Here is a 27,092-nt window from a genome sequence, read left to right as displayed (position 1 = left end):
ATGCTTGTGACTTTGAAGTGAGTGATAGAAAACGTAACTGAACTTTGCTCCTTATTCAGTACACTTTCAGTATGTGTAACTAAAGGTATATGTTATGCCCCACCCTTGGCCAGCCCTATGGAGCAAACAACACTCCACCATTGACCCGAAGTAAAACTCCTAACAACACCTCTTAAAATACCAAAACCATGGGATTTATTAATATAAAGACATACAAAACAACCAAGACACTAAATAAAGACAACACACGACAGTTAACACTTAATAAAATCCCAAACTGAGAGGAAGCAAGACCAGCAGTCCACAAACCAGAGGCCTTTCCCTGCCACAAGGACTTCTTTTCCTGGGCCAGGTGCACCTCCCTGAAAACTGACCAGGTGTAGAAGACCTGGTCAGAGCAAGAAACAGGAGAGGAAAAAGGACAAACAGCACAGGGAACACATACAGCTGTAACAGTATATGTAAATGACCCTGCCTTCGTCAGGAATCTGGTTGTGACAGCTTGAACAGGATGGTTTAACATTCTTGCCATATGTAAACATACTGATGATATGAGTAAGAGAGCATATCAGCAGAGAACAATACTGACAAAGACGTGACACCGATGATGAAGAGAGAAGCACCTCAGGCTTGGTTTAATTATGTGACTGTAAACTGAAATTCTACTCATATAGCCATGACACATTCAAATGACTCAAACGTAATAATTGGATCTGGTCTTAAGTCACTAAAAAGAAAAACAACCGGCAAATACCACATCCATCAACATCACAGCGATCCTCAGAAGGTTAAAGTTGTGTGCACACAGTGTAGGTGGTTGGGGAAGTCTCTACCAGTGGTTCCACATGGGGGCGTGAAGCAGTGCAACCCTTTTTTTCCACATTGCTCGGTGCCGTCACCTTTAAATTCTCACAGTTTCACCCGTACTGTGTTTACTCAGCTTCACTCCGGAAGACTTATTTCCATTCGTGCTCACTACACACACACTCGTCTCCCCTCCTCCCACAACACTATTATGTATTTTCGGGAAATTCAAAACATTGCGTGGTGATTATTTCTTAAGAATGACATTCATTTAAAGGACAAAGGATGTGTGTGTGTGTTTGTGTAACAGTTTACTGTTCTATCTTATATCTGCAGTACTATATGAACTGATAAAGACTTTTTTAAAGCCTGTTCGTCCCGGACAAAAGTTGACTCATCTCTTGCAATAATCAATCTGCTACTAACTGGGATGATTAGGTGATTCTCAATTCCTCTATCTTGACTATCTACTGAGCAGCATTGTACATTGCTCTGGATAAGAGTGTCCTAGATGTCATGAACAGAAATGTAACTTAACCACTTACAGGAATAGTTCAACATTTTGGGAACTATGCTTAGTTGTTTTCTTGCTAACAGTTCAGATCAATGCCACTCTCTTGTTTGTACAGTAAATGTGAAGCTAAGTGCAGGCTGTTAGCTTAGCTTAGCATAAAAACTGTGAACAGGGGGAAACAGCTAGCTTGGCACTGTCTGAAGGTAACAAATCTGCCTTTTGAAGCTCACTTTATCTCATTTATTTCATCTATACAAAAACTGAAGTGTAAAAGCAACAGTTTGTGGTTAGGTGTTGGACTATTCTGTTGCCCAATGCAGTGCCTTAATGGAGTCTCCACCGGCTGCCCAGCAACCTCACAGTAAAGCTAGGACTCCAAACTAAGACAGATTGTGAGCTTTAGAGGTGTTAGTAGGTGGATTTTGTTATCTTTGGCCAAGCTAGCTGTTTCCCCCTGCTTCCAGTCTTTATGCTAAGCTAAGCTACAACTTCTAGCGGTAGCCTCATATTTACTGTACAGACACAAGAGTAGCATCAGTCTTCTCATCTACCTTTTGGCAAGAAATCAAATAAAAGACTTCCCCAAAAATGTCTATTCCTTTATACTTTTAGTCACATATTTCCATTTTATAAACTCAAAAGCAACATTTTTAACAGATTGATGTCACATACATCATTCAGATCTGTTGCAGAGGCATCAGAACAAATGCTAAGTTGAAAATGTCTTGTTACACATTTCTCTAACTCAGTATCTTGCACATCTTTGGAATTGGACTCAAATTCAAACAAACATGAGTGTGTAACAATTGATCTGCCAAACTTCTTCACATTTAGTGAGACAGCACTTTCCCCCACTAACTGAAGTTCAAAGATCATAGTTTTAAAAATTAAAAAAAAAAAATACTATTTTATTTTATCACCTCATACCTAAAACATTCCTGATCCATTTGGCTTGAACTTGCAGCCTGAGACATGTTAGCTTTGAGTTAGTGTGGTGAGATGTTAAAATATCACCACAGCTGGTTCAGGTGGGTGGAGGGAGACACCAGTGAATTCCCTCAGTACTGTGGAGACACACTCCACCCAGCATTTTTCCATTCGCATTTCAAGAATGTAAAAAAAAACCCCATCTGTAAAAAAAAAACCACACAACTAGACTCAAAGATATTAATCATCAACCTCCTTTGTTCTAAATTAGGCAGTGTGAGATAAGGAGAAGTATGTATTTGTGGAATTCAAGTGAAATAAGAGAAAAATGATAAAACAACTGTCACATTATGATGGAATTTTTTAATACACATATAAAACAGAATTTTTTAAACCATTTTTGTTCTTCAAGACAAAGGGACAAGGACCTGATAAAGAACTGAATCATTTCTAAAAGTCAAGGTCAAGCAATCTTAAAAGGAAGCCAGTAGTGAATATTTTAGATAACATTAATTCATGCTGAACACAGTTCAGGAGCTCCGGTCACAGAAAGATAAAGTTCAGGTGAACCTTCTTCCCTGCTCTCCCTCATCTGTATCTATTCCTCTCTTTGTCCTTGGACTTCTTGGGGGAGCGACTGCGGCTCCTGTCCTTGTGGCTGTGGCCTTTGTCGCGTCCCTCTTTCCCATGTTTGACACGGGACTTGTTGTGCTTGTGATCCCGGTCTCTGGAGCGGGAACGTGAGCGGGATCGAGAGCGCTGGCGGCCTGTCTTTCTATCTCGCCGGCTCTCCTCACTAACCTGGAAATGTGAGACAAGACAGAGAAAGAATTTAATTTTAAAACATTTTTCTTAGCAGGATAAGGACGTCATTTGTTCCCACTTTAAAACAGTGAGTAAATTAACAAACATACTAGAGATTGTTTGAATTGCACCGACCAGGTTAGGTGTGAACAGCGTTTAAATCATTCCTACAGAATCTTTCAACACTGGTGGTTTCATAAGATAACAGGCGTAAGAGATAAATAGAATGAAATGAAACACAAAATAAATATTGATAAGACAAATATTAAATCAACAGGAGGAACAAGGAAACAGGCACCTAGTACACGATGAAATGGGAGTAGCTTTCTGCTAATGGACTCCCCCTGGATAAGAGTGGCTCTGACAAACCTGTGTATTAATGACTGAGCCAAACTCAGTCAGGCTGCTGATTACAGCTGACAGTAGGTTCATATACACATATCAAAACAAAATTAATAAATTTGACAAGGTATCTTCTGGGGGTATGGGACGAGATGGCACGACAGGTTGACAGAACATGTTAGCTGGTCTTATTTATAACAAGGAAACTCTGAATATCAAAGGTCAATGTAAACAACCATGATAAGACTTTCATCACATTAGGCTGACAGCCAAGTGACTAATTGCGTATTGCTATCGTAAAACTGATTTAGATACAGTGATAACTCTGGCAGCGAGCCCACTACTGCAAGGAGAAGAGCCCTTCTCATATATGGTAGCTGCAACATTTCTAGTGTCAAATATCCTTGTACAGCAGTGTCTTATATACACAGGAATATAATCCATGTTCAGCTCTCACGCAAACTGCCTTCATTATGATTCTGAAACCCATCATGTTTGACTCATATTCATTTCACTTTAACACCTCCATAAACTGTCAAAGCACTCTGTAGATCATCAATTTCAATTTCAACTAGATTTCACTCTGCTGTATTTTTTGATCATGTGTTGTACATTTAGTAGCCATTGCGACATCGCTGCTGCTGCTGCTGGAGGGACACGTAGCTGATGGTCTGTTGAATGTGATTTTTTTTTTTACTAAAAGGATTTGGATGCAATTTCATTCTGTCAAAGAGAATGAAAGCAAAATTCTCAGGGAAACATGTCTTTAAAAATGTGTTCATATTTCTTCTCAAACTTGAAAAGGGCTTTTTCACAATATTTAATTTCCTCTTGTTTAAGAAATGATCATTTCATGTTAAGTACAATTACACTGGTGTCTTGTGAAGGCGGCGCAATGTGTGCATTTATATACTTACATATATAACACACTGTTGCCTAAGTGTCAGCTGATGGAATAAAGTGCTCCTGCTTCTCTTTCAAGTTATCATACTTGTTTACCGTCAATTCGAAATTCCCTCTACAATACTGAAACGGGCGTCGTGGTGGGCTAGAGGTTCACACGCTTTCCATATACAGTGATCACAAAGTCCCCAGTTTGATTCCAGCAAGGGACTTTTGTCGAATGTCATAGCCCCCTCTCTCCCTCCCTCATCTGTTTCCTGCCTACAACTGTAACTTCTAAATATGCTTTTTTGTTTAAACTTTTAAATATTCAATTAATTAATATCCAATTTTCACTGCTTGTCTGGGTAAATTAACTTAATACAGAGGAAACTGTGTGTGTGTGTGTGTGCTCGCGCATGTGTGAACATCTACACATGCAGGGACCTGTTCGAGGAAACAGGTTTACTGATACATACTAACAGCTCTTTTTTCCAGGTTAAAGGGAGTTACTCCACAATAATCCAGGTAATCAGTTACCTCCTCCTTCATATTCAGACCGATTCAGACGGTGTGGTGTTCAGCCGCAGGGTTGAGTGGAGGTGTGTGGGGGGGGTGTGGGCGTGTTTATTGGTGCTCTAGAACGTAAAAGCTGTGAAACGATCAGAAATTAACGTTTTATTGATCTGATTCACCAGCTTTCTAACTACCAGCGCTCCCTCTCTTCATTCACTCGCTAGCTTGCTCGACCACAGCTGCTCTCTCTCTCTCTTTCGCTGGAGCTCTCAGCTCTCTTGCTTTTATCTCATCTTTTTTTAAAATGAGTCGAGAAGCTGACAGCAAGGTTTCACTTTACTTTTAACGTTATCATATAAAGAGAAATGTCCTCCCCTCCGCCTATTAACATCTTTTTACTCCCTCACGGCAGAGTTTACAGCTCTGATACGGGCTGTGATTGGCCACCACAGTGACGTTGGGTTGCGTTTCTCCAAAAGTTGACTCTGGCTCAACTTTCCTGCTGCAGTCCGGTGCGGCGCCGCAGCGGCCAAAACAGCTGCAGCCGAACCGCACTACCTCCATTCAAATGAATGAGAGGACTAGTGTTTTCACCACACCGCCTGATTTGGTCTGAATATGGCCGAACTGGGCTCTAGTGTGTGTGTGTGTGTGTGTGTGTGTGTGTGTGTGTGTGTGTGTGTGACCTGGCCGCTGTCAGAGCAACCATAGTTTTACCAAACAAGCTTATATTCCTTATATTAAGTCAGTTTTCAACTAGATTAAAGTCAAATGAATTTGTGACGATGAGATGTTAAAAGTGTAGGTGACTGCTTATAATCACTTCCCCAATGTAGATTTTTTTTCTGTTTGTTTACTTTAATAGTGTCATGTATGTTTCCTGATTGAAATGCTCTGTCCTTTTGGTAAGTGTTTGATCATAGACGGGGAAAGTCCTAAATAAAGAACACCGTTCCATCATCGTCATCTGCTATGTGTAATTCACAGGTTGGGTAATCAGCGAGCTCCAGTGAAGAGAAGAGCAATTTGCTGAGTTTTATGTTGTGTTGAACAGTGCAATGACTGTTACAAGAGAAACCTACAAAAAGTTAAGAAACGCATATTTATATTCTGCACACATTTCAGCCAGGATTCTATGGAGATGTATTGATCTGATTCCACTGCACTATTAACGACAAACACGCAGCAACGACCATTTTCAGACAGAACGTTTTGACAGATTAGTGAAGTCTAAAGAAAGACCAGATTAATGAGGTTTCTGAGGATCAAAAATGATCTGAACGCAATTGAACTATTTCACAAACATTTCCTCAGACAAGCAGAATGTAGGTCACTAACATTCACTTGGCCCTTATCGTTTGCATACAATCAAAATGCCCTTATCATGCTGGTGTCTGGGCTTGTTTAAGTCCGAATACACTGGGATTGTTTTTGTTTAAAGTTTTGTGTATTTTCTGATGATTTGCACAGTATTCCTACATGTTGATACTGGAAAAATGTGATTATAGACGAGGTTCCCTGAAGCTTCAAGATAGTACCGACTCAGAGTGAGAGTATTGCAATAGTGTTGTGTTGGCTGAGAGCATTAACAGAGTGAAGGGAATGTGTGGCTACAGATTGAAAATACCTTGTGCTTTTTGGACTTCCTGCTGTCTTCGTCGTCTGAATAATGATGATGTCTCTTCTCTTTGTGTTTCTTCTCAGAATGCCGACGGCCCGTCGCCTCCTCTTCCTCCTCCAGCAGCAGGTCATACTTGGAACTTTTGGGAAAGTTATGGAAATCTCCAGGAAGTTGAGAAAGTCAATGCTGAAAGGTCTGCCAAATCAAACTGTGAAAAATGCACATGGCCACCATAGTCTGCAATACTGCAGGCTGATATGTTATGACATGAAGTGGAAAAACTGGAAAATGAAATCCCAGCCGGTTAACACACAAGGATACTCTTGTTTAGGCTTCACTTGATCCTTGAGAGTCAGTTTCGATCGGTTCTCCACGTCCTTTTCGTAGGCTTTGAAGTCATCTTTAGTATACTTCCCACCTAGACACAGAAGATCACTGCTTATGATACACAGTTAACTCAAGGTGAGGACATTGGGCCTAATTCACCAATATGTGCACAGTAATGTTCTTACTTTGCGCACAAAATATCTGTGAATGCAAAATTGCCATTGGATTCATAAGATGTGCGCACCGACCAATTCTGTTCTTACCACTGTGCATGTTAGTGAATCAGAGTCATTCTGAATTGCTAGCCGTGTGCCCACTATTGGTAATTAACATACTACCACGCTCTCATTTCTCTATATATGGAAAGCTCTGTTGGAGCAGAGAGCTGTCACTCTCTAGAAACACTTTACTGCTAGTAAAATGCAAACAATAGTCTCAGAAGTAGAAGCCAGAAAGGACAGATTTGGCTGGTGAACATGTCATTGGCACAACCGTTTGGAGCCTGACTGTGAATCCTGTATACAGCCTGCAGACCTGTTGCACCACTAACATGCAGTACTTCTGTAACAAAAAGTTGGTAAATGAATCTCTACTTCTGTGCCAGGTGACAACAGTATTTTGTTTCCTTCCTTGTATCACTACTGAACTGTCAGGCTGTGAGGACACTGAACAGACTGCTGCTTAACCAGCTGCATATATCACAGCCACATGTGATGCTGTCATATTACGATATGGAAATTCTGATATTTAAGAAATTGTCATCTAAAAGGTGGGAACAGGACCAATATATTCATAATTTCATTACATTTATGACGATGATTTATGGATTATAACATCTTAGCAATTAATTTTATAATAAGTAAATAAATGCTGTGTCTCAAATCGCATACTTCAGTACTTAACATTTTGAGTGCATGATTGCGTTCACACTGAGAAGTATGGGAAATGCAGTGCACTGTGAGTACCCGGATGGTACACTCAAAACAGTCAAAAAGTTGAGTGTGGAACTATGGACACTTCTCGCCCTCAATGGTCGCCATCTTGGCTACGTAGCGGAAGGGGAGGGACCACTTTTCAAACTGGAAATGGCAGCCGGGTACGTTGTAACTACAGTGAACATCAACACATTATACAAATCTAAGTTATACATGTGTTTTGTTTTTTTTAGCACTAAGCACCACTATACTGTTGTTGGATATAAAAGCCATCAGTATGTTTTTTGGGTTAATTTAGCAGTATGTAATGATTTGGTAGCGCGAACGATAACGCGAATGCTAACACTAGCTAATGCTAATTTGCGATCGTCATTTCTGGTAAGTGCACAACGGTTGTGTTTGATTTGAGACAACACTACCCTGTAGAAATTTGCGCACTATGCCAGTAATATATAGTGAACACAGTGTACTACATGACAGTGTACTAACAGATGTGATTTGAGACACAGCTAAATTGTATATTATTAGCAATTTCACACTTTTAAATGTTGTATATTTAGGTCCAATCATTTTTTATTTGTGGTTCTAATATATTGTTTACATTGAATAAATATTGACTATATCATTTTTAAGACCGTGGGATGTTTAAGAGTTGTGTGTATGCATGATCTGAGGCAGTTCTAAATTTTTTCGCAGAGTAAGAACAAAGTCAGGTAAGAACATATTGCTGAATCCTGGATTTGTGTTTATAATGTTCACATGCATAGTTTGTGAATGAGGCCCAATGACACATGAATGAATATAGAAACTAGGATTACATCTGCATGAACTGTTAACCCATCAAAACCAAAAGAGAAATATTTAAAACATGTAAACCACACAGGCATCAGTGGGAGTACCTTTCCCTTTCCATTTGATCTTAGCGACTGACTGGCTGAAGTCTACGTGAATACGTCGATCATCAATGAGCACGTTGTCCATTTTGAAGTAGGCTTTTTCACAATCTTCTTGCTGTCAAGACAGAAAGCATAAAAGGGGGGTAAGAGAAGAATTAAAACAAGAATATCAGGTAATAATGTTAACAAGTTTCATCTACAAAAATGAAAACTTAAAGTCTTTTTCTATTATGCAATAAGCTGATGAAATTCATAAACCAATAAAACTTATAAGGAAACATCTAAATGACAGCAAGCTTTCTGCAAATCATTAACTGGAAGGAAACAGAATGACAGAATGAAGCACTTCAGAAAAACATCCTTCCTTTTATATCTGCTATCAGATATCTAAGAACAAGCAAGGCCTTCACCAACTGTGTTCATAGAGGAAATGTTTGATGTTTGATGTGAAGTGTCAAACCACCACTTCAACCAGATGCACAAAGTTTCAACACACTGAAGAAAGGCAGCCTCTTTGTCCAATCTGACACTGTCTGCCATTGACCAGCATGCACCAGGAGACCTATATGTATAAAATACTCTCCTGCTCTTCATATGAAAAAGCCCTCGGCTGCTATACATCTTTAATATTCATAATAAAGCAGTTTTGACTAATTTATAAGTACAATTCATTACATTTCAACAAATGACTTTATTACATTGTGGGGTGTCTCCATCAGATTTCTGGGTGAAAACACATTTTTATCTACAGCAAACCACCTAACGCCCTCTTATGGTTTAAACATTCACTGCAGCGCCCCATGTTCAACACCACGATACTACAGCTGGGACCCATTTCAGGAGTTGCCTCCCTCTGTGGATGCATCCCTGAAGGTGTTCAGATCATTGAAGTCCAGCAGGCATAACCTACAGAGGATTCTCACTCCTTAACAAAACTAATGGTGCATTTGTTGTGTCTCAACTTGTAAAGTTTACCACAAGGAAGTTGCCCTTAAACAGCTGAAAAAGTGGTAAATATGAGTCATGAACTGAGGCTAATTTCACAACACTAATGTTTACAAATTTGGAGGTGCTACTTCCACAATGGACAGTCGATGCATCAGGTTTTCCGTAAATGTAGTATTTCTATATAACCCTGACTTCTCTATCATAAAATGTGTAAATTTCTAACCTTATTGATGTCACGATGAGAGCAAACAGTGGAGTTTATGGCTGTTTTCCATTATTCTGATTCTGCAGGGGGGGTTTTCCCCATCAGTCCAGTTTGCTAGACATACTGTATATTTACAAGAGCCTGATGAGCACCTGAATGCAAAACCCTGTTAAATATTATTCAGTCATCTTTCTGGACCTCTGAAGAACCACTTTTAATGCACTATTTAACATGTTGCTGGATTGTGGTAGAGTGAGGACCAGTTATCCAAAGTCTGTTTGGAGGAGCAGTGTTTCCTCTGTGCTTGTAGATAACATTAAGGCTAAATTACAATCTTTATTTTAATTTAGCAGCACCACCGCTAAATAAATACAGAGGAAACACTGGAGGAGTCTTGACAACATGTCTTGTTGACCCTTGATAACATCTATGGTCTTGAACTGGAAACCTAGAAGGAAGTGTTCAACTGAACTGGGATGCCAGCCAGGCTTTTGATAAATTGCTTTTTTCATTTATGTGACATAAAGCCTTTTTGTTTACATTCGTGGCTGCTCCTTTGTGTGTATCTAAAGGATTAAAATTTTTATCTAGCAGAGGCAGATTAAGGCAGAATCATTGTTGGCTGACACCTGATTATTTTTCTTGAGAATTTTATTTGAAGTTCTTTATTTGCACTTGAAAAACATGTTGATACCCAATAAGGAAACTACAGTTTTAATATTAAGATCCCTGCAGATATAAGCTCTTAAATTTTCTTTGTGCCATTATTGTTGTGGTTTGTTCAGTCTGTTGTTGACCCTCCTTCATATACACATCCTGATACTAATAATGAACTAGTGACATTTAAAACTGACGCATAGTGTTATTTCTGAGGAAGTGCACACACCCTACAGGCACACAAACACACACTTAACACCTTTATAAAACGCTGACGTTTTCATGTATAGCGTGAATAATATTTCTCAACCCTGTCTAAATATATTAACATAACACCCTCGTTTCTATAAATACAGCTATTCAAAACTTTCCTTTTCGTAAACAATACATCTGCAATACATCATCAAAGGTATATTTACATATTGGATGTCTATGCAATACAGGTTATGAACTCCTTTTTAAGGTCATGCTATCTTGTATATTGCACATAATTCACTGTAACTACATCCATGTGAGTGCATGTATGTGTATATGTGATAATTTTGCTTTTTGTTTCTTTAAAGTTAAAACAAATTTTAAAAAAAACACTTCCACAAGACCCAACACATACAGTAGATATGTAATGTTTAAAAACACACATAAGATGCTCACCTTATCAAACTCAATAAAAGCGTAACAGAGGGAATCTCCAGTTTTCCAGTCTCTGATGATCTCACAGCTACACAGAACAGAGGAAACATGAGGAATAATTAGCAAGCCAGTTCAAAAGACAATACGGAGCTGAAGTATCGTGTCAAGCATGTTATATGTAGAAACTACAGCTCAGTGTCACCTTTTTATGGTCCCGAAGCGGGAAAAGATGATTTCCAGGTCCTCGTCTGTGGTCACCGGGTTCAGTTTGCACACAAACAGCACGTTCTCCGGAGGCTTAACGTCTGCGTCGGGGAGGTCACCCACCTGGAGGAATGTTAGACAGAGAGCGTATAGATGCTGCAGGCTGCATCTTTGGTATCTTCAACAGAAGTCTGAGAGCAGTTCTTCTCTCACCATCTCCAGCAGGATGGCCTGAGTCTTGGCCTCTTTCTCCTTCAGCCTCTCCTCCAGCTCCTCAGCTCCCTTCCCATCTGTATCGTCTATTACTTCATCCGCTCCGATCCGGCCGCTCTGCGCATCCGTCGCAGAAACAGCTGTGGTTAGTTAAGCTGTATGTGCTGTGTTTATGTTTATTATGTACAGTTTTCACCTTTACTTGCACCATCTTGCTTTGAATGTCTGTTTTTTGGGTCATCTGAGGTGACTTTTCTGGTTTTGTATTTTTTTGTGTAAGGCTTTTCTTAAGGAATAAAACAGAGACGCTGCACTCACATCCAGCTGCTCTTTGGTGGGCTCGGGGGATCGATCTGGCACTGGCAGATCAGGAGGATCATCATATGGGTCTTCCAGGATCACTGTGTGGTTTATCCTGCAAGCAAAACAACATTTACATCTCTCTCTATTGTAAAACTTTATGCTCTGAGGTTTTTCTGAGAAATATTACGCAACATTAAATGAAGGCACACCAATTAGGTCACATTTAATGCAAAGTGTATTTGGTCAACACTCACCTGATATCCTGAAATGGAACAAAGTCCTTGTCAACAAAGGTCTCATTGATTTTGGCCAACACGTCCATGCCTTCTGTCACTTCTCCAAACACGGTGTGGACTCCATCCAGGTAATCAAGGTTCTCGCCAGCTGTAATAAGGAACTAAAGACAAGAATGATAGCAGATTTAGATTTATTATATAATGTGATACATCCTGCAGGCAAAGCTTCATCTGTTAACATGGTTTGTCCTTTTTAAAGAAAAGGAAGAACACTGCACACCATTTGTCACAATAAAAACAGTGATTAGTAAGAACAGACAGAGAACGCACGCAGTCTGATAAAAAGTCAATTAATGTAAAATATACACATTTTTTATAGTGGACAAATGCATGACATTGCTTTTGGTTTCTTCAGCTGATTCATATAAAGATTATATGTTATTTCTGATTTGGCTGATGAAGAGTGGGAGAAAAAGAGAGAGAGAGAGAGACCTTTTTGCAACTGCGGGTAAAACATAAGTGTAACGCTCATCTTACTCACCTGAGAACCATGCTGGTCGCTCCCGTTGTTCACCATAGATACCGTCCCCTTCTTTCTGTGTTTGATGCGTGGTGTTTTCTCTGCTTCAAAAAAGCGGGCCTGGTCCCCGTATAGTTTGCTAATGACACACGAGACAGAACGTGTCGCTGCGATCAACATGTGATGTCAAGAAAAGTCAGCAGTGGTGATGAAGATGAACTGACCTGTAGATTGACTCTCCACCGCGGCCGGTCCCGGTGGGGTCTCCGGTCTGCATGATGAAGTCTCTCTGAAGAGGAGACAAACACATTGTTACAGGAAGTTTCTTCACCAGAGCCTTAAAGCACAGAGATTTTCAGTATAAACCTTATAAATCAGAAAGCACTGTCTGCTACTGTATTTACTTAACTCATTAATGCGGTTCAGAAAATAAAAGGTCTTTTAAGATGTGCTGGGACAGTTTAGATATGAGGACTCTGGACAGGAATTTTGTCACAATATGATTATGTGGAGAGAAACGATGTTGTTATGTCCCTGCCGTTACACAAGAGACTTTTCACAAAAAATTCAAAAGACATTTTTAAGGAAAATTACATTAAGCACATTTAGACACTCATGAGGTCAATGTAACGTCTGCACCGGTCAAATGTAATTACCTTTGCAGGCTTGAGTCCTTGTTTGGCTGCACAACAGCTAAACCGTGATAATGACGACTGTGCTTAAATGGTTGCGCAGTTTAAGAAAAGCTTTTGAGATTCCACTGAATGAAACTCATTTCCATTATATTATATATATGTAAATTGTGCAGGGTGCACTCTGTCATAAAAGTGGGGTGAACAAGAGCTCTGATAGAACAGGTTGTGAGGCAGGCCTCGTTTGCTTTTGCAAATATTCTAACTAAAACAAATTTATCTTCATGGGAAGCTGTGGCGTTCGAGGCCCAGGACATCTGAACGCTTGTCCTCACGAAAAGAGTCTGAGTTGTGATATTTGTCGCCCTCGTCAGGCAAGTTAAGATGAGTTTGTGACAAGTTCCATTCATGATTTTCATAACACTGCTACAATGACATGATAGTAAAACAGTCAATGCCTTTGTACCACCACAATATGAATTCAGTTTTGGTCCTCAATCTCAATGGGCGATCAGTTCAAAATGAATTTATACAATGATGATATTCTATTGACTTTATCTGATCCACTTACCTCTATACCCAAGGGGTTAGATATAATCAAATCATTTAGCTTATTTTCAGAATATATAATGAAAAAGGATTAAAAGTGAAGCCATCCAGCTAATTTTCTTTTTACGTGTTCTATTCATTTAGGTTCTGCCCCTTTTGAAAGAAATGAAATACTTGAATCCAATGGTCCAGGTTTACTAAGAACCCTTAGAGATGATTGGAGAAGATGGACAACTTTAGCTTTATCTTCTGGGGAAGGGTATATATATATATGAAAAATAATGTCCTCCCAAGAGTGGTTTGCATCATATCCTCCATTCCCCTTCAAATCCCTCAATATTGGTTTAAAGAAATTCATACTACATTTACTCAATTTCTATGGAAAGATAAAAACCTAGAATAAATCAGAAGTTGTCTGTGCTGAGGAGTAAAGGTGGATTGGGTGTGCCTGACTTGTATCTCTATTACCTTTCATACAACGCCAGATTCCCCATTGAATGAGGTTATGGAGAGTACAACTTCAATAGCAAACTGGGATTGGCTGGAGGGACAGATAATCACAAAGCAGAACAAATCTATTTCTCTAGCGTCATTATGATATTGTCCCAAACCTATTAAAAGATTGAATCCATTAATACAATTCTCCATCAGTGTGGTTAAAATTATATACGACTTTAAGTACCATTCTCTTCCTTCATGTCCACTATGGAAAAATCTGCTCTTTTCAGCAGATGGTAACCTGATGATCAACATACCTATGCAAGGTCATAACATACATCAGATAAGTCAAATTGTGAAGGACAATATCATAATGCTATTTTCAGGAATAATAACAAAATTCAATCTGAGTGAATCCTCTTTTCTCTCTTATTTGCATTTAAAAGCTATTATCATGAAAATAACCTCAGAAGGTACCTATATAGGTTGCCATGAACATCTGGCATAACAACCTAAAATAAACTTGCAAATGAGGGGAATGATTTCAAGCATATATAAGCTTCTTCTCATTTCCTCCCCTAGTAGCAATATTGAGACAAAGAAAAGATGGGAGCTTGAGCATCTCATTCACGCACTTAAGTGGGCCAGAATTTGGAGGAACTCAGTATCACTGTCCGAATGTGTAAGATTTAGGATAATACAATTGAAAATGCTGCACAGAGCATCACCCCCTCTAGACTTAAAGAGATGGATCAAACCCTCTCAGACATATGCTGGCATGGTTGTGGGGATGTGGGCACCCTTGTGCACTCTATGGTTCTGTCTAGCTGTGAAGACCCTCTGGGATGTAGTTGGAGTCACATTTTCAAAAATCTTGAAAATGGATGCAGCTCTATGTCCAGCTACATGCTTACTAGGCATCCAGGCCAATGGCATACATTCTACATTTGCACAAAAAATTGTAGCATTATCAACCTTGCATAACTCTTATGAACTGGAAAGTTAGAAAGGCCAATTGTTTTAACTTAAATAAATGGTTGGAGGACTTTCTGAACCTTATAGGCATGGAAGAAGCCGCATCATCCCTGTTATATCTGGATAGGGGAGGGAATGGCATATGGGACACAATAAGGTCACTCTCACTCTTGGACTCAAAACATCTTGCTCTCTTCTCTTTGTAATTTCACAAAGTCATTGTTGGACTCATGATATTTACTCAATCTTGTTAGTTCAGAATATTTATGTGTTGGAGCAAAGCATGTGTTGATCTAAGATCATGGGCATGCATGTGTTCTTATGGTCACACTATGTTAAATAGAAACACATGCATAAAATAATTGAACATTGTAAGCCTCCCTCCCTCCCTCCACTGGTTTGTCTTGTCTGTGCAACAGCCATGTCCTTGTACTGTCATGCTGTTTTTATGTATGTTTGTCTGCCATGGCAAAATTATCAATCAATCAATCAATCAATCTTTATTTATATAGCGCCATATCACAACAGAAGTCATCTCAAGGCACTTTTCACATAGAGCAGGTCAAGACCGTACTCTTTAATTTACAGAGACCCAACAATTCCCCCCATGAGCAAGCACTTGGCGACAGCGGTAAGGAAAAACTCCCCTTTGAAAACTCCCCAAGGTTTTCCAGGTTGGCTGAGAGAGACTAAGAACAAGGCTTTCGAATGAGTTATAATTAAATTTAGGTCTAGGGTTGATGATTAGGCTTGAGTTGAAAATGGCTGCAACTCCTCCTCCTCGGCCAATTATAATAAAATCTAAATGGGAAAAAATAACTACAGAGACAGTTTTGTTTTACCTGAACATTGTGGATGAGGCAGTAGTTGTAGTATTTTATCTTGCATAGTTTCAGAAAGTTTAGGCAAGCTGCAAAGAAAGCACACAGAGGTTAATGTTACACCGATAGTCGTTATGTTTGATCAAAGTCTTCACCCTTAGCGTATATTTTAGCATTAAGAAATTAAAGCTAAATTTGTGTGTGTGTGTTGATGTTGTTTAACTTCATTAACTGTTAGCTGATATTAAATAACATAAAACGCTAACTTAAGTAACAAGCAAGCTAACAGCTACAGCTAGCAGCTAGTTATTCTGCAATTCCGCTGTGCTTGCCAGGAGCTTTCTCAATTGGCAATCGGTTTAATACCAATCGTTGCTGTTGTGTGAGAATGACTGTATTTTCTTACTTTTAGGCCTTTCTTCAGTAAATAAATCAATCACAATATCGCCCAGCGTCGTTTCAAGGAGCACCGCCATACTGACGTGTGTGATCTCGCGAGAGGAGTGTGATAGGGAAATACCGAACGCGTGCGCAGTTCATATGTCTTACTCAATGTTTCTGTTTTCACTGCCGTGCCGCTGCGCAGCTAAGTCAACACAAAATAAAAATGACAGGGATAACTGTTTGTGTTATATTTCTGCTCTTCGCCTCAGTAACTTACACAGAGTCGACGATTAGGCAGCTGAATACGGTAAGACTCAATACGGCCAATGTCAACGACAACAAATAATGAGCTGCAACACTTGATGATGATGCTGATGTTAGCTCAGCGTTAGCTTACTGAGCACCCTGACTGGCACACTTTGTGATTTTAAACCTTACGTCTCGTTGTTCTATTCTATTTCCTTTTATTTTCAATTATTAATTCTCATAGGAAAACATCCTAATCAATGTGACAGCAGGGACAGTGGCGGATACACAGGACTCCAATAACTTGCAGGTATACAAGCCAACTTTCTGAGCAGGAGATGTAGAGGTGGGTCTTTTTTCTATGAAATACGTCAAATCCGGCAAGCCTCAACGCTGTTATTTGTCTTTTCAGATCAATTTAAACATATCAGTGGGTGAAGAGCAGGTGCTGGTTAACGACATCCCTGTTGAGCTGTCAGGGGTGACCAGGTTCAACTGTCAAGCACTTCTCTGTGAGTTACTATTATTATTATTGTTATTATTATCCATATATCACAAACCAGTACTAAACCATAAACTATAAGTGCAGCCCTGCTGTCCTTAGAAGCACTGTGAGTAAATTCAGAAATAATGATAAGTGCCCATTACAAGTTAAAGAAGCCTGCTGTGAAGTGATGTCTCCAGATTGTTTATTTAATCTGACCAACATTCAAAACACCAAAAGTGTTCAGTTCACAATAATGTGAAATGAATAGAAGCAGCAAAAGCAGCTTAAATGTTTAATATATGATTGTCATTGAATAAGGTGCTGCTGTTTAAGTCATCTATTAACTAATTAATGGTGTAGGATTTGAAGTTAAATCCTTAAAATGTAAAATATAAACGGTTGGAGAAATGCAATATTTTTTTTAAAAAATAAACTCATAAATGTACATTGTTTTATATGTTCTCAGTGGACAGCACCAATGGAAGCAGTGAGTTTGAATCTGGAGACCTGGTATCCACTGTCACCCGGGTGATGGTGAGCCAGAACCGGCTATACAGCGACTCAGAGGAGGTGGTGGCCCTGCAGGTGTTCAGTGAAGTAATAGAGATGGAGGGCAAAAAGGTAAATATGGCCAAAACATGGAGATGTCTTAATCAAACATGACAGATATCCACAATTACTTTGTCACGTGTAGCTTTCTACAAATGCCAATAATCACTAATGTGCTTTGGAATGGTGATATTTGGATATGATTTCATACCAGTTTGGATTTGACTTTGTACTATTTAGGTCCAACAGCCTGATATGTGTGAAGTAAAAATACTGATGAGCCCAGATTTCCAGAAGCTGGCACAATTTACCAACATCTACCCCATCGGACACAGTGAGATCTTCAGGGTTCCCAGAGAAAACGATGTGGTCGTCACAGATCCACCAAATCCTAGAAAAGGTGCTTTCACATATCCTACTTATTATGATACAGATGTGTATCTACAGCAGTCCAATTAGTGTGTATTCTTTTCTTATTTCTTCTTCATTTTTTAAATCAGCAGAGGAACAGATGATCTCGCAGACAACCAGTCAGTACCCTCTGAAACACACAGAGACCACGCAGGAGGAGATTGCAGCTCCAGGAAAGCTCCCAGAGACCCCCCTGCGTATGGACCCTGATCTGCTGTATGATGTCAAATACGATGATGAATTTGAAGACAGAGAACCGGGCCAGCAGGATCAGATCCAGATGGAGAGCCCACCCAAAGAATTTCTCTCATCTTACTCGGTGAGCAAAATCTGTTGCGAGATCCAAGTGATGACACACTGACTGCCACAGCGTGGTTTAGACATTTCAGGAGAAAAGATTGCCAGTGGGAGGTGTGTGTGGTTGGGTTTTTTCTTTTGTTTTTGTTTTTGTTTTTACTGCTGTTGATGGTCTCTTGGAACAAACATGGAAAGGAAATTCTAGTTATTTTTAGCTATGCACTGATATATGAAAAAACACCAGTTCCACAGTTGACAAGATATTGACAGCCAAAAATTATACTGCACCAAAACAACATTGCTTTGACATTGACTATTCATTGACTGCACTCATGTATGTAGTATGTGTTGTTTATATATTGTATTTTTATGTACTATGTGTTACAACAGGTAAAAACATACAAAATATCCATTTAAATTGGTCAATTATGTAAAAGGTCACCACTATCATTGCATCACAGGGTTACTATTACGGGATTAGCTGTTGGCTCACACAGGGACATAACATAACATTTGATATAATGTTAGGATCACAGACTGTAAAAAACATGGATGTAGCCACTGTGACGTCACCCATTGGTTTCTGAAGAGTGGTTTTGAAGCTCAAAGTGGGCGAGTCTGGCCGTCACCGTCTTGGCAGTGCTTGACTCCGCCTTACTCCCGGCTAATCCAAAATATGCAAAAAGGTGGCGCTGAGGCGAGCCGAATGAAGCCTGGTTGCTGAAACAAGTCACCTAGCAGCTAGTGACCTGTCACTTAAAGCAGCCATGTCCTTAATTATGCATAACTTTACAGCTTAATAAAATTAGGGAGAATTAGCCATAGAGGCTTGTATCAGGCTGTAAACATGTTTATTTCTGCTGTAAAGTTGGACATTTTAACATGGAGGACTATAGGGATTGACTCGCTTTTGGAGTCAGCCTCAAGTGGCCATTCAAGGAACTGCAGTTTTTGGCACTTCCACATTGGCGTCATTTTTCAGCCCTGGAGGTTGCTGCTTGGTTTGGATGAATAATCTTCCAGTGTAAAGACAGTCAGAGTCATTATAGAGAGTCATGGCTTTACTTTGGTATAATTCACTTACAGGAACAATTAGTCACAATTAATTCCTGGATCATTGGGTTAACAGTTAGATCAGCGTGTTTAACTACACTTTCAACCAACACAAAGGGCCAGTTTATTACATTAACAAGTGTTGGCAGTTAGTACATTATTAGCTGCTTCATGCTGGAACATTACAAATGCACATGGAGCGATGTGTGAACAGGAAATGCTCATGTCTCTGTGTCCATCGTCTCCTCAGGCCATGTGTCAGTGGGTGGAGGAAGTGCGGGAACGTCTGAGGCGCTTCTGCTCCGAGTCACTGCCCCTCTTCTTCCTGGTTATGTGGGTGGTGGTGATCGGCGTCGTCGGATCAGCGGTCATCGTCAAAATCTTGGACATGTTCTTCCCAACTTGTGAACACAAGTGAGTTTGTTTCAGTTAGTTTGTTTTCAGTTTTGCTTCTTTTTTTTACTGAACATCTGGATTAACTTTTTCTGTTTGTTTGTTTTTTTTCTTCTTCTTTTTTTACAGGCACATTTTTCACATAAATCCTGTCACTCTCATGCCAGAGGATGAGAAGCACACTCTGCTGGAGAACATAGAAATAGAGGCAGAGGAAGAAGAGAAGAAGCCTTGAATGAGGATTGACTTGGCCGACTCCCTTCCTGTCAGTTTGTTCTTATTCTTCAACCTTGTTTTATGTTTTCAGCATCAGTTGTCTGGCCCGGTTTTGTTGCTAGCTTATATTCAGATCTATAAACCACTAGGTTTTATCTGCACATCAGTCAGCGCTTCAAGCACATTAGCTGTGGAGCAGGATGTGGTTTTCACTAAAAAAAAGGCAGCATGAGTTCATCAAAGTATCTAAGCTCAAGTTTGTTGGGTTAATACTAGTTCATATGAATCCCCCCAAGCGCAGTCACATGATCAAAGTGGAGAAGAAATGAGTAATTCTTAGCACTGAATCTCAAGTTCATATGACCCGATGTTTGCTGTGCAGGCACTGAGAGATGTCAGATAAGATTTTACTCTCGCAGGTTTCGACAGCCATCAGTGGCTTCACATCTGCAATCAGCTTATAGTGTCCACAGAAAATCAAACTCTTTGCTCCTGTGATTGGTCACATGTTAATACAAAGTAGTTGTTATTGAGTCACAAATTACTGTACTTTCCTGCTTGGTGACCAGTTACTTTTTAATAGAAATAACATAGAAGAGAACTTTTCCTTTACCCACTTTGAAAACATGCTGTAGCAACGTGGCTTAATCTTCCAAATTAGTAGCCAAAAAATTTTTTAAAATGTAATGCAAGAAGCCAGTCTCATATAGATTTATAAGTTTTATCTCAAAGTTCATTCTTGACCTTGGAAACAGCAATTGACAAAATAGTCTCACCTTAAGGTCCATTTATTAGCTGTTCCTCATTAAGATCATGTGACGTTATAGAAAGCTTTGAACTTTGAAACTCAACTTTTAAGCCTCAGGAATTTGAGCATCTACAGTTCCACGACAACTTATGTTGCCACCAAAACCAAGCGACACAGACACAGGCTCAACGAAGCAGAGATGAGTAAATGAGTATGAACAAACTGAGCATTTTAGGAGCTGCATCCAAGGACTTAGACTCTTTACTCTATATGTAGCAGTTCTGTACAGGTCACACACTTTTTCTCTCTTAAATTGTACCCCGCAGCTGAAAAAAACAGAAGAAGAAAACTCTGAGGCAGCATATGCATTATAATGTCTTGATTCAATATATGTATTTAATATGAGGCTTGTCTGTCATTCTGATGAATACTTAAAGCCATTATATGTGAACAGACTGTCATAGATAGCTCTGTAGGTAATACTGTAATGAATCTGGAAAGTGTCATAGATCTTGTGTCTGCACATTCAGTGAAAATCATCTTCCTCCTGGATCTGAATGTCACTACTGGAAAGAATACCTCCCTTGGAGGCCTTCTGCCCAATATTGAGGTTCATATGTTGATTGTCTTTCCTCACAGTGCCTCACTGACTATTTTTGGAACTCTATCACTAAAAGGGGGTGGGATGGGGTGTTATAATTTATTTTACTTTGATTGATTTCGTGTGTGGTTTCCTGTTACTAGTTTTGGAGAATGTAACTGAGGTTGTTCAGACTGTCTATGCACTCTAAACATATAAACTACTGCTATGACTGGAGCGTTGTAAAATACAGCGTGTGCACAACACGTGACCACGTATTCAATGTGTACATTTTTGTTATTGTTAGGAAAGCAAGCTGCAACTTAAGTTTTGAATTTGTGAGTGAAAACAGGAAGCGAGTCTGCATGGATGTTTCATCTCGGTAGTAAATCCCATCATGATTTTTAGGCTTCCTTAATATCACTCTTAATGTTTCCCCAGGCTGTGTGCGAGGGACCAAGCTGGTAGAAAAAAAAGCAGACTGGTCCAAAACAAAAGGGTTTTATGACTCTGAAACTCTGCAAGTGCAAGGAGTGAGAAGTCTTTTCAAAACGGCTTGTGTTATTTCAGACGTTCATTGTTCTGCTTTCTAAAAGAAACACACCCTCATTGCATCGGCCCGTGGACCTCAGAGCAGCTGAAGGTGTGATTTTGTCTCCCGGGGGCTCAGTTAAGCTGCAGAATGCATGATGTACTGCGGTAGCAAAAGGTGCATGTGTAGTTTAGCTAGTGAATGCAGTTTGCTGTTCTATCAGCAAGATATACATTAAAAACTAAGAAAGTGCATGATGACTCAATGGAAACAGCTCAACCTGTACCGGAATCTGTCACAAATTCTAAATTGATAAACTCAATACTACAAAGTGCTGTAGAGGACATGAAATTAGCCTGTAAGGCCAACAGTACGCCTGGCATGAATTCAGATGTGTTGCTGAAGAAAAACACAACAAAAACTGTTTTAATTTGCTTATTGTTTAAATGGTGTTAGACACATGTGCTATTATTTTGAGACATTTGTGTGCATAAATCGTATAAATTACAGCTGGACTGTGTATTTGGGTCTGAAATTCTGCTGATTAAAAGCTTTCCTTATGACCATCAGATATCTGTATTGTCTGATTTTTGTGGCCATGCTGACTGGAAACACTTGAATCATTGTTTTAAAGATATCTGGTGATCAAGCAGAAATTCAGTAACGACAGTTTCTGACATTACGCAACAAAACTCCACCATAGCTCACATTCCTGAGTTTCAGTCTTCAGTGTGTTGTTTGACATCATTTCATTGTAAATTGGCTCAGTTTGAGGGTAAAGCATAAAACACTTTCAGAATGTTTCCACAGCATTTTTTGTGTTGATGTCAGGTTAGAGAGAGATGAGGTATATTAATGATCTTAGGAGCTATATCTGCCTAGTTCATTAGTGACAACACTTTGACAGAGCACTAAACAAACTCTAATGGTTATCAGTCACATGTCAACATTTGTGCACAGATGCAGACAGTGAAGGCAACAAGCTGAGAACGCAACTTAATTTACATGCTCTCAGTTTTGGCAATTTGCGTCACTTGTACACAACCTGAGAGCACGGTAAATTTACCGGAAGTGTTTCGAAGCATGCTCTATTAACTTTCTCATTTGTCTATAAACATACAAAACCCAATTATGTGCTCTCTCACATTTTCAAATACTCTGAATCTGCCAAAACAAGAGAGACAGTAGGTTTCATTAACCAGTGTTAGACCTACGGAACTCCCAAAGTACTAATACAAGTAAAAAAGAAAATCTAGTGCACTTGAGGTATGGCTCTTGTGCACAAGAGATAACATCTTGTTTACACAAGATATTAAATCCATCTTATGCGCATAAGATAATAACGTGCACACATTTTATATCCGTCCTGATGACAAGATAAGTTGTGTGCGTATGTGTGCATACGAGATAAGAAATAGAATCTTTCAGAGTTTTGGGGGCTCCATAGAAACCAGCATTTTACACTTCAAATTTGTATTGTAATTGTATTGTTTGTAATTTGCATTTGTATTACAATTACAAAATCTGTCCTTATGCTCATAGGGTTTATAATCTTCAAATGCAGATTGATCACAGTTTATGTGCCTATTGATAATACCATACAAACCTACTGTAGCCGACACAACATTCCCTTTTCTTGACATTTTGAGAAATTTGGTTTTGTTCTCATATGCCAGAGAGATTTTTTTTCATTTGTTACAACTTCAGGGTGTGGGGAGGGGGCAACCCACCCTGACACAACGCAAGTACGTTTTTTTGGCTTCTCTGCACCCTGCAGGACTTTTGATGGTGATTGTAAAACATTTCTAGATAATGTATTCATGTGTGGTTTTCACTTTAACTGACTTCAACTTAGCACAGCCCATGTTGACCCAACTACAGCCATAAACTAATATTTGGAAGCTCAACAACAGTGTCAAAATACCACAAAGTTACAATATACACAAGGTCAAATTTGACTCCTTGTCATCTTTGGTTCAACAGTAATTCAGCAACATCTAATTAGTTCCAGTCTCATGTTTGAAAGTGAATGCTTGAACATATCCTCTGGGTTTGGAACATATTTTTTTCCCAGCAGACATACTGATTAGTAATTGAAGTTGCATGAAAGACATGGTTAATATTCATAAACATTGTTCACTTTATTTATAGAAATATCTTGTTAGTGTTATGTTGAATGTACTGTACATCTCCAAAAAATGTGAAACATACACACAGTTCCACATAAAATCAAGTGCATAAAAAAAAAAGAAAAAAAAAGAAAAAGGAAAAACAAAAGAACATTTGATTGACAGCTTAGTATTTCATTGTTTAGTATCATTGTATCTGACAATGAGCTTAGTATCTCACTGTCAGATACGATGATACAAATGTTATGACACTTAGGAAGGCAAAGTAGGCGAGTGTTATAAACATACGTGTGAACATTTTGTCCTCACAGTCTTGTCAGTTTTTCTAACAGCTCCAGTTGATTTTGTCTTACATTTCTGATGATTTCAGGATCATTAAAACATATTGAAGGAATTATTTGCAATGCAAGTCCAAAAACTGTATCGCCACCACATGAGAAAAATCCACATTTTCATCAAGCGATGCCTCAAGTTGAAGCTTAAGTCACCTTTTCAAATGAAGACTTTTGCATAACATTAACATAATGTACAATAAGAAGAGGTGCCATTTTTAATAAGTGCACTTATTTACCTAATAAACCTCCTTTCTTCCACCTCACCTGACTGAACCGACACATACACACCTTCAGCCTGACACACGGTCATAGAAAAACTCACTGTTACCCAGACGACTCAGCCTCACGCTAGTTAAATCAGACAGTTTTTTTTTCAGCAGGATCCAAATTCTTCGATCCACTTTTCATACTTCTCCAGGTCAGCTGCAGACACAGATTTGGACACTTTCTTCAGAGCGGACTCAAAGTCCTCCATGGTAGTGGGCATGTGCATCTCGTCCCGGGAGATGTTGCGGATCTCCTCTGGCGTGAGGCCTTCGATTCTTCTCCTCATGGCCATCAGAGAGGCATCCCTGTAACGGCACACGACACTTTATTTTAAACACTTCAAAGCAAAGAATTTCAAGATAGTTTTTAATTTAATTCTCTCTGTAATCTATCAAACCTAGTTTTTATTGTGCTCTATTGTGCTGTGGCCTCATTTAAGATTTGTTGTCATAATTCTTTAATTTTAATACATTATTTCAAGCACAAGAGCTTTAAATTACACTAGTTTTTAAATTACAGTATGTAAGGAGATTTGGAACTGTAAATAGAACACATTTGTGAATGTATTCAATTAACTTGCTGAAAATGACCAATTTTCCAAAAAGCTATCCCACAACAAAAATTAAAGGGAAACTTCGCTATTTTTCAACCTGGACCCTATTTTCCTATCTTTTTGTGTCTAAGGAGTCTCTCTCCAAGTCTTGCTCTAAGAGAAGTCTCACTCTGAGATCTGGCGAGAGTTGAGTTGTTGTCGAAATCAGCTAAATATTCAGCCATGACAAAGCTAGAGAGAGGAGTGCCGGGAAGAGTTTGTTGAGTTGGAGCTTAGTGTTATCTAAAAGATTTTCAAAGGCATGGCTAAATATTTAGCTGATTTCGAAAATAACTCAACTCTGGCCAGATTTCAGAACAAGGCTTCTCCTTGAGCGAGACTTGGTTAGACGCAATAACAAACAGACTGGATCAAGCGAAAGGTAAAGAAAAAAAGTTTTATTTCTCTGTTGGTTCCTTTCCATAATGTTGTCAGACACTTACAATAACAATCTGAGCCTGTCAGTGCCAAAAACAAGCACTTTTAGTGGCTGTACATTGACGGGGTGCTGTTGCCCAAAAGGATTACATTGCAGCTGCAGGCTGCAGCGCTATCACTCAATACTGGACCAGTTTCAAAAACTGTTGTCCCCATTTGTCACTTACACATAAAAAGATGGGAAAATAGGGTCCAGGTTGAAAAATAGCAAAGTTTCCCTTTAAGCAAATGACATCTATGGTGGTGGACAGCAGGAAAATGAAGATAAAGTACCTTTTTGTGCCTATGAAATGGATCTTATACTGTGTGTTAATTTGAAGATAGTCCACTTTATTTTGAAGAATATGGCCTGACCTGCACACATTAGTGATGTCAGCTCCAGAGTAACCCTCCATCTGCTCTGCAATCTTGTCCAAGTCCACATCGCTGGCCAGCTCCAGCTCCTTCAGGTTGATCCTGAGCAGCTCCACTCGTCCCTTTGCTGCAAACATAAAGGCAACACTGAGTGCAGCACAGCAGGCAGGAAAATGTTTTTTCCCTTGAGTAGCTACCACATTTACACCAACAAGGAATTTTGGATTACTGACCAGTCAAAACAGTCAACTACCCTGGGGCCCCTGACCCGCATGGCCCTGAAGACCCTGGTTCACTGTTCATCATTTGGTTTGTGTCAATTTAAATAATTACAAATGTGTTTGAGAATATGCACAATTTAAGGACAACTTTAACTGAAATGACAAGAGTATTAAGCTCAAAGTCTAGTTATTGGCTTATTATTTTTATTGATATTGTGCTAATATAGTGCACATTCCTAATATAATTAGTGTTTATTTCAAATTACCATAAACTGACACTGCAGGGACCAGCTAGCATTCCAGCACAGGATTACTGGTTGTTTACTAGAGCTCAAAACAAAATGTAATGAAGCTGCATGTACAGTGTGCTGTGTGCACTGTACTTGAAGGGGACAGGATACACACATAGAGAATGCTAGGAATGTGGGGGTCATTGAGGGACCCAAAGCTCATTTGTGCCCCAGGGCCTCTCCCTGGCGGGTTAATCCAGCTACGGCCCCACATAATGCAGTTAATATGGGTGCAATTAAAATAGGCATTATAAAGTACCTTTGTCTGTCTGTTCTAGTTGCTGAACAGTAAAGGCTAACAGGTAACATTAGAGTCACTTTCAAACTATCACGTTTCATAAGAGATATAGATCTTCTCCTGTCAAGTAATATAGAGAAGACTGTACTTGAAGGCAGAGGGATGTAGATCCTCTTCTCCAGACGTCTTCTCAGAGCCTCGTCAATGTCCCATGGGAAGTTGGTGGCCGCCAGGACCATCACCATCTTTGATGGGTCATCGTTCTCTGACGCTCCACCGACACCTACGCAAAAAAATCAAAGAGAGAGTGAGAAATAAATGCTGGTTTTAGCAACAGTTTAACACACATTGAGAAATCTGGAAAAAGGTTTAGAAAACTAGGATTAGTTTAAACCATATTTCACTGATAAAATGGTTTAAAAGAAGAAATACA

The 27,092-nt window shown here is 39.3% G+C and overlaps 3 protein-coding genes across 6 annotated transcripts in view; 1 reads left to right on the top strand and 2 right to left on the bottom strand.

Moving 5' to 3' along the window:
- Nucleotides 1-2,588: 2,588 nt before the first annotated feature.
- ppil4 (peptidylprolyl isomerase (cyclophilin)-like 4) lies at nt 2,589-16,425 on the bottom strand. The gene is made up of 13 exons (XM_067573153.1): nt 16,306-16,425; nt 15,921-15,988; nt 12,709-12,773; nt 12,506-12,623; nt 11,983-12,125; nt 11,744-11,840; nt 11,426-11,542; nt 11,211-11,335; nt 11,030-11,096; nt 8,572-8,683; nt 6,732-6,828; nt 6,417-6,549; nt 2,589-3,046 (listed from the first exon to the last, which is right to left on the bottom strand). The coding sequence occupies exons 1-13, from the start codon at nt 16,373-16,375 to the stop codon at nt 2,834-2,836; spliced, it is 1,425 nt and encodes a 474-aa protein (XP_067429254.1). The 5' UTR covers nt 16,376-16,425; the 3' UTR covers nt 2,589-2,833.
- Nucleotides 16,426-16,431: 6 nt separating this feature from the next.
- Nucleotides 16,432-22,364, top strand: ginm1 (glycoprotein integral membrane 1). 2 transcript variants are annotated; one of them, XM_067573155.1, is made up of 8 exons: nt 16,432-16,590; nt 16,774-16,839; nt 16,942-17,041; nt 17,483-17,637; nt 17,806-17,965; nt 18,069-18,295; nt 19,577-19,740; nt 19,849-22,364. In XM_067573155.1, the coding sequence occupies exons 1-8, from the start codon at nt 16,507-16,509 to the stop codon at nt 19,952-19,954; spliced, it is 1,062 nt and encodes a 353-aa protein (XP_067429256.1). In that variant the 5' UTR covers nt 16,432-16,506; the 3' UTR covers nt 19,955-22,364. The 2 variants fall into 2 exon arrangements, with proteins under 2 accessions (XP_067429256.1, XP_067429255.1); XM_067573154.1 differs by having other exon boundaries at nt 18,066-18,295.
- Nucleotides 22,365-23,911: 1,547 nt separating this feature from the next.
- Nucleotides 23,912-27,092, bottom strand: part of katna1 (katanin p60 (ATPase containing) subunit A 1) — a 28,447-nt gene continuing 25,266 nt past the window's right edge. For all 3 annotated transcript variants that reach the window (XM_067573150.1, XM_067573151.1, XM_067573152.1), the window contains exons 9-11: nt 26,808-26,942; nt 25,911-26,037; nt 23,912-24,831 (exon numbers count right to left, since the gene is read on the bottom strand). In XM_067573150.1, coding sequence (XP_067429251.1) covers nt 24,633-24,831; nt 25,911-26,037; nt 26,808-26,942 — 461 coding nt within the window. In that variant the 3' untranslated portion in view covers nt 23,912-24,632. The remainder of the gene's footprint in view (nt 24,832-25,910; nt 26,038-26,807; nt 26,943-27,092) is intronic.

This window comes from Thunnus thynnus, chromosome 18 (assembly GCF_963924715.1).
Source record: "Thunnus thynnus chromosome 18, fThuThy2.1, whole genome shotgun sequence".
Lineage (NCBI taxonomy): Eukaryota > Metazoa > Chordata > Actinopteri > Scombriformes > Scombridae > Thunnus > Thunnus thynnus.
This window is presented reverse-complemented; position numbering and strand designations above follow the sequence as displayed.

Excerpts from the sequence above, each read along its gene's own strand:
- ppil4 (XM_067573153.1), bottom strand. The coding sequence starts at position 16,375 with ATGGCGGTGCTCCTTGAAACGACGCTGGGCGATATTGTGATTGATTTA. Across the intron at positions 11,841-11,982 it reads GTTCCATTTCAGGATATCAG|GATAAACCACACAGTGATCC; the intron begins GTGAGTGTTGAC and ends TTTTGCTTGCAG. Across the intron at positions 11,097-11,210 it reads CGCTTCGGGACCATAAAAAG|CTGTGAGATCATCAGAGACT; the intron begins GTGACACTGAGC and ends TGTTCTGTGTAG.
- ginm1 (XM_067573154.1), top strand. The coding sequence starts at position 16,507 with ATGACAGGGATAACTGTTTGTGTTATATTTCTGCTCTTCGCCTCAGTA. Across the intron at positions 16,840-16,941 it reads AGGACTCCAATAACTTGCAG|ATCAATTTAAACATATCAGT; the intron begins GTATACAAGCCA and ends TTGTCTTTTCAG. Across the intron at positions 17,966-18,065 it reads TCCACCAAATCCTAGAAAAG|CAGAGGAACAGATGATCTCG; the intron begins GTGCTTTCACAT and ends TTTTTAAATCAG.